General features: G+C 34.8%; 1 protein-coding gene across 1 annotated transcript; it reads left to right on the top strand.

Annotated features, from left to right (window-relative positions):
• Positions 1 to 4,183: 4,183 nt before the first annotated feature.
• On the top strand, positions 4,184 to 10,771 carry LOC134846156 (acetylcholine receptor subunit alpha-like). Its single transcript, XM_063863394.1, has 5 exons — positions 4,184 to 4,661; positions 7,881 to 8,081; positions 8,529 to 8,736; positions 9,004 to 9,224; positions 10,117 to 10,771. Exons 1-5 carry the CDS (start codon positions 4,310 to 4,312, stop codon positions 10,587 to 10,589), a joined length of 1,455 nt encoding a protein of 484 aa, XP_063719464.1. The 5' UTR covers positions 4,184 to 4,309; the 3' UTR covers positions 10,590 to 10,771.
• The last annotated feature ends 465 nt before the right edge of the window (positions 10,772 to 11,236 follow it).

The raw sequence follows: 11,236 nt of genomic DNA, 5'->3' as shown, positions 1-11,236 counted from the left end.
CTGGTCTCTTCTCTCAGGCTTGTTTGGAGATGTGGTCACCAAGAGGGTCTTGTGATCAAGACATTTTTTGCCACCTAGCCTCATTTCCACTCTCTTCTGTGAACGCGGCACGCAGACAATCTCAGCTTCATTTTCAAGAAGTAGGCCCAAGCTCAGCTTCTTCCTCCCTAAATCATCAGTTTCGATTATCCTATCTTTCCAGAACTTCAGCAACTTTGCTACTTCGAAGTTCAAGTATGCAACGCGTGCTTCTGTGGTCAAGAAAGGGTTGTAAGATATCCCCTTGACTCCGGAGACACACTCATACTCTCCCCGCTTGGATGGTTTTTTAGTTTTCTTCAGCTTCCATCATTGCACGATGCACGTCATGACCACAATCGAACTTCTTGTTTGAGAATCTCCTGATCTCGTCAATCTTCGCATGGTTCCCAAGAAAATGTTTAGAATCGTTACCTTTCTCAATACCCGTATTCTAGTACACATTTATTATGACACTCGAGATTCGATTTTACAAAGCCCGATTCTTAGTCGCCCTCTGATGGCAACTTTGAATCACCGCATCAGGAATCACTGACATCACTGATCCATCTCAAGAAACAAGTAGCTTCTTTCCTTCCTACTAGGCTAAGAATCATCTCGAACTACCTACTGCGCCATTTTTTAAAGATGAAGACCCTTGCCACCCAATTTTAACTTGTCAATTTGTTAAACAATGTCAGATCCTGCAGCGAAATTCCAGCCAAGCACCAAGCAAATAACAGCTGACCGACAAATCAATGTTTACCGAAAAACAATTAAATCGCTCTTAAGCTTAAAAAAACAAAGTCCAGCCGGGATGCGATCCCCGGACCTAAGGGAACAGAAGCGACAGCCAAACCTCTACGCCAAGTGTGATTGAATATCAAAATTGTTAATGTAGAATAATAATGCAAGTAATAAAATCGTAAAAAAGTTGATGTCGGGAAAAGTATACTTCACGTTCACAAGATTGATTTTCCGAGCTCTCCTACAGCTTTATAAAACTTGTTTTAGTCAATTTTATTGCACCGCCTGCGTTTTTCTGGAGTTTTTAGGCCCTTTTTGAATAATTTTGACAAATAATTGCGTTTTTTTTCTGCGCGCTCCAACCTCAGATTTGTGTTTTCGATTTGTGTTTTCTAAGACGGTTTTATATCCGCTCCCGCGTGAATAGCACAAAACAAATCGCTTGTTAGTTATCCCAAATGGGCCAAATTGACAATCCTTAAACCGACATAATTTTACGAAATATGATAATAGTTAAAAAAATCTTTTTAGTTTTGAGCTCAAGGCAAAAAATTTTCTGCTGATACAAAAAATTCCGTGAAAAGGGGCTAGATAAATAGTCCAAATTTGTCTGCGGATTAAAATCATACCAAGCCCAAATATTTTGTCTTTTTCTTGGAAAATTGGAAAACAACAACCAGCTGAAAAATTCCAGAAAAGAAAAAGTTTACATTAAAAACAGGAATAAGATGTACTAAAGGAGAACGATTTTTTTTCCGGTTGGTAGATGTTATTTCTATTTTATTTCTATGCCTAATTGAAGATGGAGTTTTCTTTAAACAAAATTGAAAAAGATATTTCACCTCCGATGACTTTTGCAAAGTTTTGGAAAATTAAAAGAGCCATTTTTTAATCCTGCACTGGACTAATTTAAGCAGTGAAATAATTTGTTTTTGTTTCTTCAACGTTCCTCTGAAATCCTTCACAAACAGAAATTATGTTTTTTGAAAAACTTTTTTGTTGGAATTGTAGTCTTGAAAGTAGATTTTTGAATTTGACTCCATCTATTAATCTGTTTGCTCAAGCTCCCTCATTATTCTAATAAACTCAATTGAATTAGAATTTAAGAAAATTTTCGTTCACTTCCAATTTTATCTAGCTTGGTTTCTGCTTTTTCTATTATCTTCCAAATGAATCCGCTTAGAATGAAAATGCAAGCAAAAAAGGGTTTTTATATAGAAAACTGTATCAAATAAACAATCCCTAACTAATTCAAAGCAAATTTAGCACCAAAAATTGTCTTTATTAGGAAAAGACATACAACTTCGGAAAAAAGTTTTATGCCTCTTGATCCTGTTATTTTCGTGTTGTTAGTATTTTTTAAACCTATTTTTGTTGGAGCGTGCAATTTTTGTTTGAAAGCTACTCAGCGTGCATTTGATCATCTTCCATAACATCCTGTCAGGTCTGCGTTTCTGAAAATTACAATTAGGTCATTTCAAAGTTTCTACCGTTTTGCGATGTCTTGATGCATTTTGACATGATGCTTTTTGTCTTGTGTTTTTTTGTGTTTGAAAGCATCGAAAGCAGCTGTCTTAACCAACTATTTTTAAAGTAAAAATAAATCAGAAGGAAGTGAAATAATTTTGAAAAAGCTAAGAGAGAAATGAATCAAAAACAAGAATCAATCAGAATCGAATTTTCTCTTGAAATAGTGTTTTTAACAATTATAATATCAACCAATCAAAATGGAGTTTTAATCGAAATCGAGTTTTAAAACATTTTGTTATCAACCGATTAGAACTAAGCTTAACTTGTACGCAATTTTTATCAGTTTTATCTCGACCAGTATAAATCGAGTTTGAACTTATAATGGTTTTTCAAAAATTATAATTTCAACACACCAGAAGTGAGTTTTTTTCACAAAGTAGTGTTTATCCAATCTGATGTTTACCAATGAGCATCTTGCTCATGTTTCAACAAAAAACTCATATATTTTATATCAAACAGTATGAATCAAGCTTTACTCGCCGGTTATATTTTTAAAACTCGATATTAGCCAATCAGAAAAAAAAATAATCACAGTTAGCGTTGTTCAACGCTTTTCAAATCAGATTAGATACTATTTGAAAAAAATATATATCAAAAAAAACCCGACAAGTAATCAAACTTTTAATCACTATATAGTAAGTGAGTTTTGAACAAAAAAATTCGATATTACACTCTCGATACTCAGAACAAATTTTGAAATTTCAATCAATTTTTTTCTGATTTGTTCTGACTCATTGAAAAAAATCCCAAGATACACACACTTGTCCTTTTCCATCTAGTAAATAGTAGCATATACAAGAGGAATTCTTTGAAGCTTGGATGAAGATAAAAAGATCTTCTTACTAATCGAGAATCTGTAAAATAATCCATCTCAAAACATTAAACGAACTTTTTTTTATCTTGAAATTTTGGTTTTATAAACTTTTTATTGGTTTGTTGGTCAAATCTTGTTAGAAATCTTTTCTCCATTTTGCAATCTTCTTTCCATCTTTTTTACAAAATAATTGAACTGCTACTGTTCCGATACAACGATAAACTAATACGATCTCAATCATCGTCATCACTTTAATCCTTTTATAGTTTTTTTTGTAGAAAGTTAGCTTTAAAATCTAACACAACTCCATTTCAGACATTAGGAACGCTTTTGATAAATTTTGTTTTCACTTTGCATTTTGTGTTCATTGGTTAAAATAGAGAAACTATAAAACTTTGCATTCTTTGAATGAAATAGCTGATTTCTGATTAAAAAAAACCATATGCATACGAGTTCTGCAAAACTATATGTTTTTTTAAGAAAAATTAAGCTTTTACAAAGCATTCCAATCGAGTAAGAGGGTAGTTGGATCTATCAGGGCTTTGCCGTGATATGCGAAGACCTGCTATGTTTATAAATATGTTTATAAATAAAAGAATTTCAAATTTGTTGTAATAATGAATAAAATTGTTTTGTAAACAGTACTAGAGCCAAATCTTGAAAACAAAATTTTAGAAAGCAGCTTTTGCTCAATGAGACTTTAATAATTTGTGAACTCCATAAACGAACTCAAAGTTTTTGCTTCTAATTCTATCGGCTATGTTTTGACAAAAACGTAAAATAAAATTGCAGTAAGATCATTCGACATAAAATGCCGACAGTTAATGGCTTTTAACTTTCACTCAACTGACTTTAAAACAGTGTTTAACATTTCCCTTTTGCCATTCTGCATCAAGTCAGTCCACCATCTCTATACAAAAAATAATTGAAGCAAAAATCGATCAAAAAATTCTCTAAATGAGCATCCACAGATTCGTTCCAGTTCATCGACTGCCATGTCATTCAAAGCTACACATCTGCTTCCGTTGGTAGCGCCATAATTTGTCTGCTATTCATTCTAGATTTGAGCGGAAAAGTAGACTTGTTGGAAGTTTTAATCGCTTAGCCGGTCTTGCGTTAGATTGATCTTTTTCCTGTAACATTTTTTTTATAATTCGTAAATTACAAACCAACTTTCAGCTTAAGCTAATATTTTCAAGTATGCTTTTGTCAGAAACTGCTTTATTTTTCTGCTTTATTTTTTTGCTAATCATTGATCTCGAATTGGTACGATCAAAGTTCGCATCTCAAAATCAAGAAGAAAAATTAGTAAACTTTCTCAAGTCAACTCTTACAGTGCATTCTCCACACCAAGATATGCTGAACAATTCGGTTTTTCCCGAACTAGATTTGTACCAAGTCGTGAATGTCAACGAAAACTTGGAGCAACTGACTGTCAAGTATTTTTTCTCGTACTATTATTATGTCACCTCAGCTGCCTGGAATCCGAATGATTTTAACGGCGTGAACAAAATGACTTTCGAAGCAAACACTTTTTGGAGTCCGGAACTAGGTATGTGTAACACCTTTACTTTTTACGTATTATGTCAGAAATGCTATTCTTAAAATACAATAAAAAATCCCTCCCATCACCCCCTAAATCAGCTACTGATATCATAGTATGTTTTTGAGCAGTTTAACTTGATCTAGTGCGTTACTAACTACATATATGCAAATAAATCCCAGCAGACATAAAGATCCACATAGAAACCCTTATGGTATCTAATAAAAACCTGCAGCCCTGTAAAAATAAACAGTAATTATTACTAGAGTTTTCTGCTGCATTTGTTGCAATTGTGGTTGGTCGAAAGATCACTGATTTAGCCTACCTTGTAAAAATTATAATAAACTTCTGAAAAAAAATTATTATTTCAAAAGGCCAGAAAAAAAAACAAGAAAAATTCCGTGATGAGACAATCTTTGAGCAGACACCAGATGAGCCAAAAAAATTTACACTTTGTTTTTCCAATTTCAGTACCCCATAACCCAAAAATGAACAACACTTGCACTAGCAGTTACAAGGAGAAGTGCTTTCAGAACAATTAAAATCCGCGCCGTGGCAACTAAGCTCAAAAAATATGTCCGACAAATCAATGTTTACCGAACAAAAATTAAATCGCTCTTAAGCTGAAAAAAAAACAAAGTCCAGCCGGGAAGCGATCCCCGGACCTAAAGGAACAGAAGCGACAGCAAAATCTCTACGCCAAGTGTGATTGAATAGCAAAATTGTTAACGTAGAATAATAATGCAAGTAATAAACTTGTAAAAAAGTTGATTATGGGAAAAGTATACTTCACGTTCACAAGATTGATTTTCCGAGTTCTCCTACAGCATTATAAAACTTGTTTTAGTCAATTTTTTTGCACCGCCTGCGTTTTTTCGGCGTTTTAGGCCCTTTTTGAATAATTTTGACAAATAATTGCGGTTTTTTTTGTGAGCGCTCCAACCTCAGAAAAATCATATACTGGCGCTAAAGGCGCCTTTGGAATTTTTTTTGGGTCAGCCAACCAAAAATGGGGGTCTAAAAATAGTACCAAAAAAGGGACCCTTCGGGTAGTCAGGGAGTGAAATTTCTGAGAAGGGGAGAAGTTCCTCCCCCCTTCAAATCCGCTTTTGAGTATCATAGTACATTTTTGAGCATTTTAATTCGATCTGGTGCATTACTAACTACATACTTGCAATAAGTCCTAGCAGAAATAAGGACAATATGAGCAAAAATATGGTATCTACAAAAAATCTCCACCCTGTTAATATAAAAATTATTTAGCACTAGAGTTTTCTGTTGCATTTGATGCATTCTGATTGGTCAAAAAATCTCCGATTTTATCTACCTTGCAAAAAGGGTAGATTGTTAAACAGATACAGAAAAAAGAAAATAATTGAAAAGGCAAGAAAAAAGCAAAATTGAGAATCTTTTAACAGAGCTTACAAATTCAGAAGAAAGAAAAATATTAACAAAAAGGTTTTTAAACAACTGGATTTTGAAATCACTGCTTAGGCATAGTATTCGAAATGAATCAATTTTCAATTTACTAAATTTAATCGAATCTATCCTAAGGTATGACAAAATAATCTTCACAAATTTTCAAAAAACAGAAGGAGCTGATACAAGGAAGGCGTAACTGATAATGCATAAATTCTGTGAGCAGATTTTAAAATTATTATAACAAACATACTCATATTTATGTTTTTATATTTTAAACAAGTTTTTGATCTTTTATGATACTCTGGCCTAATGGTTTTTTCAGGTTTTAATTGAAATTATTTAGCAAGAGTTTTTATTTTAGGTTAGCAAAATTAATTGTTTGCTAAAAAATGAAGCAATCGCTTGGACACAAGTAATATTACAGATAAAAAATCTGCACATTTTTTTTGCGTTTCGGTCTTTTAAATTTCGTTTTTTGGACAGCACAATTTGTGTTGTAAGGCATTGCTGCAACCATAACAAAAAATTAAACAAGCAAATCGAAATTTTGTTGTCATGCTAGAAGTACAGCCAAAAAAAATCAAGAATTCTCGTATTAAGGCGAAGCCCTAAATGTTCTGACTGCCCTTTGAAGTCTATGGTGTAGTGTTCGCGTTCGAAAAAAATGATGATATCTTCGATTTTTTTTAAATACTACCTTTTAGGTTTTTTTTTTGAAAAACTACACTCTAGATTTTTTCTATGTAAAGCTTAAAGTAATACATTCACCGTGAGGGTAAGTATTAAATAGATCAATAAAGCATGCCTCAATTCAATTTAGAACAGTTTCTAAGACGGATTAAAAGCATAAAATATATGCACGTTAATTATCCCATTTTGGCCAAATTGACAATCTGTAAACCCCCTTAACTTTATGAAAAATACTTTTACTAAATATTTTTTTTAATTTGAGCTCAGGGAAAAATACTTTCCGGCTGATACAAAAAGTTTACGTGAAAAAGCGCTTGTTAAAAAGTCGAAATTTGGCTGGGGAATTAAACCACCCCGAGCACTTTTTTTTTCTTTTTCTTCAAAAGTCGGAACATATAATCGGAATATAAACAACCAGCTAATAAAAAATTTCCAGCAAATAATAGGTTTACATTAAAAACAAGAATATCATGTGCTAAACGGGAACGGTTATTTTCCGGTTGCTAAACGTTATTCTTATATGCTCATGCCCAATTGAAGATATCGACTCCTTGAATCAAAAAGTAAAATGATATTTTACCTCTGATCGTTTTTTGCAGAGTTTTAAATTAACAAATTTGGTCATGCTCTGGACTAACGTATGCGCGTTTTGAAGTTTTTACTCATAATGCTGAAAGCGTAACATGAATTATTTGTGCGCGGTGAATTATCGCGCACAACAAAATCGTTGCAAATTAAATTGAGGCTGTAAACAGACGCTAATCGTACGACTAATATTTTAAAACTTGATCTTCGATATTGTCCTGAGTTTAGAGTTTTCCAATATTTTCTTTTACCAAAAACTATTCCAGACCAATTAAAGGGCTTTGCCCTGCGATTCAATCAGTCTTGTTTAAGCTTAAATTTATTTTTTTTCCGTTATTTTTTTTATTAGCCGGTTTTATTTTTAGCCTGGGTCATATCATGAAAACAATATTTTGATCCGTGGGGCCTGGCCTGATTATTTTAAGTAATAATTGCAGCAATGTGTCACAATAAAAGTTTTGCTGTTCAAAATTGACGTATTTTTAAAAGTAACAGAGCAAAACATCATTTTTTTCTCTCTCAATTTTTTGATGAACGAGGGGGTAATTGAGGATGTCTACTCCACAAATGGCAACCAGATAGTCTTCTCAGATGGCAGAATAGTCACAACACACACTCTGACCATTTTCACTTATTCATGCAAAATGGAGTATGCTCTGTTCCCATTCGACGAACAGAACTGCCCGATGTACATCTCCTCGTGGGGAAGCAACGGCAACCAGTTCACTGTTGGTACGTATTACAAGTTCACTCAGCCGAAAAGAATTGAATTTGGAAGATACAAACATTTGAAATTTACATGCTTGTGAGAAATCCAGGGTGACTTGTGGGAAAAACAACCCAAAAATGTTTTTAAAGGCACCTTGGGCGCTAAAATATAATAGTTTTTTGATGGAAGCGCCCGCTAGAACCACAATTTGTGGTCACAATTTGCTGAAAAACCTCATTCTTCCAAAAAAAACTACCTACGCGGAAAAAAAACGTTGCCAATTTTGGTTAGTTAGCAATTACGACGAAGCTCAAAAAACGATGCTCAAAATGGTATGGCTGACCTAAAAAGAAGGTTGAAGAATTTTTCAAAACCCTGAGAAAAAATCGCCGATGATCTAAAGAAGGGGTCGTTTTCTCTAATTATAGTTTTTAATTCGAGATGTCTAAAAAATACTGTAATTCTTATAGCCATTGACTCATCGGACCCTGTTTTGGGCGAGTTGTCCCTTTCACACTTGAACGAGAACCCCCAATGGCAAGTGCGCAGACCAGTCGAGTACCACATCAAGACATACAGGGACCCCAGAACAGACGAGCCATACTATGACCTAATTCGAGTGGACCTCAAACTGAAACGAGACCCTGCCTTCTTCCTCTCAATTCTAGTCTTTCCCAGGGATCAATTTAACATCCTCCCTTTTTAAATTAAGTTCAAGCAAAGATCCTCATTTTGAAGATTTGTCTTTGATTTTTAGTTTCCTATCCTGAACAGGATAATTGTTTTTACAGATTTAGACACCTGATTAAGTTGAAAATTGCCAAATTCTAAAGTACATTTGGCTCAGATTTAAAAGCAAAAGCAGAAGGCAATTAGCCACCCGCCTCCCCAAAAAAATGCTCAAAAATGGAATCGAGAGATGATTTTATCTTGATCCCTTTGCAGTTTCGGAGTCTACATTCTGTCAACTTTTGTTTTCATATTACCAGTTCAATCAGGCGAAAAAATAACCTTCGCTTCCGCTAATTTGTTGGCCCAGGTGTTGACTTTGGGCACCGAGGTTGCAAATAATCTACCGAGGAGTTCGGAACATTTTCCCGTGTTCGGAAACTACATGGCTGTCATGATTATTCACATGGCGAGTTCGCTGATTGCGACTATTTTCAGTGAGTATCAAACTTAGCTATTTGAAGCAGGGGCGGATTTAGGGGGGGGGGCGGACGTCCCCCCTCATGGATTCGAACCCCTGCCGACCCAAAGGGTCCCCCCTTTGATACTTTTTCAGAAATCCATTTTTGGCCGACCGACCCTAAAATTTTTCTAAAGGCGCCTTTGGCGCCAATATATACTAACTTTGAGGGGGAGCGCGCGCCCAAAAAAACGCGATTTTTTTGTCAAAATTTTTCAAAAAGTGCCCAAAAACGGCTTTTTTGATTGTTTTTCAAAAATTTGCCTGCGGTGCAGAAAATTTTGCCAAAATAGGGGCAAAAAAGTGCTTTGGTAGAGCTCGAAAAATCAATTTGGTCGACCTAAAAAAAGTCGTCAAAATTTTGGAAAACTTTTTGAAAATCCGCCCCCCCCCCCTCGAGAAAATCCTAGATCCGCCCCTGATTTAAAGTACTTAGATAAAAGCTAAGCGGACTAGGTATTTTTTGAGTAAGGAAAGGGGAAGAGTTAGTTGAATTTTCATCCTTTATCGTCTTCAGACTTAAGGTTGTTGTCATGGTTCTTTCTTTAGTGTATTTTTTATTAAACTTAGCTCTTTCGCCGTCCTTTTTTTATTTTTATACCAAAAAAATTGATGGTGAAGTATTACGTCTATGCCTCTCAATCGAAAAGTCGGATGTTCGAGGCCCACCATGATCCGTGCTCGTTTCTTGAGGGTGAGGCAGCATTACCCAATCCAGAAAAACAGCCAAAAAGAATGCATGTATAGCTCACAAGCAGGGGCACAACAGAGGTTCTTTGCAAAGAACCGAACAGCGCGTATGCTTTGATTTTTTCCCTGAATGATTAGTTCATGTTTTGTTAAATTCTAACCCAAAAGTTTGAATTTAGTTTATAACATCTACTTCATTGGAAACAACGGTAGAAAAGTCCCCGAGTGGCTTTACAAAGTGCTGCAGGACGAACACTTGTCGTTCTTTTTCATTGTACCTTTACACCCATCAGAAGCCACTATCCGAACAAAAGCGGTGAAAGCTTCGGCAAATTACTCAATAATGGCGAACGAAAACGAAAACACCGAAGCCGAAACCACGAGTCGATCTCGGGAACCCGACAGCAGCTCGACTCAAGTCGTATCGCTTGATTCGGAAATCGAAGACAGCTGTGAAACTTTACAGGAGAGACGAATTCGAAATTTGATGGGCGAAGTTCCGGTGAAAATCGCCGAAAAGGATAATTTAGCTCCAGTTTGGATGAAGTGCTCTGTTTTGGCTGACAGAATATGTTTCTGTTTATATCTGATTGTGGCGACATGTGTAGTTGCTTCCTATTTCGTAACTGTCTTAGTTGTCAGAAGTCCTTGAATCGAACATTTTTTAATAGAAATTAATGGACAAATGGACAAATTAGCATTGTGGGGAACTAGGATTTTATTACGAGTGTTTGGTTAGGGCTATTTGCAGAAAAATTGTTTTCTTTCTCATTTCAATTTTTTCCCCTCATATTAAAGAATTTTAAGATCATTCGAATTGAAAACTCGAACGAAGCAGTTTTTTCGATGAAATGTTTTAACAAAGAGTTTGAGTTAAAGGCCAAATGCGTATTTGATAGCATCAACAAACCATTTAGAAGAAAAAGTGGAATTTGAAGCTTGCGCAAAATAAACAGAGAATTGCCAGCTTCTCAGCTGCATTTTTTAATTGAATGTAAGGCTGAACAAAAATTATTACAAAAACAGAACGCATAAATTTTTGAAGTTTTTTGGCAGATAACAATTTGTTGTTTAAAATATCTTCATTTCAGCATTGGCATCTCGAGTTGTCGTCAGTTAGGTACTGAACTAGTTTTCTCAGGAAAATTTTAACCAAGTCAATGTTTGTCATATTGATAAGATGTTGTAGAATGTAGAATGGTTTTGAAGCAAAAAACAAAATATGCAAAACCAATGCGATAATTCAAATTTCGCCTGGTGCACGTTTTTTTACTAATCGGATCAATTTGTTGTCAAATT

The sequence above is a fragment of the Symsagittifera roscoffensis genome, chromosome 5 (genome assembly GCF_963678635.1).
Source record: "Symsagittifera roscoffensis chromosome 5, txSymRosc1.1, whole genome shotgun sequence".
Taxonomy (NCBI): domain Eukaryota; kingdom Metazoa; phylum Xenacoelomorpha; order Acoela; family Convolutidae; genus Symsagittifera; species Symsagittifera roscoffensis.
Note: the sequence above shows the minus strand (reverse complement) of the source record. Positions and strands in the feature narration are given on the sequence as shown.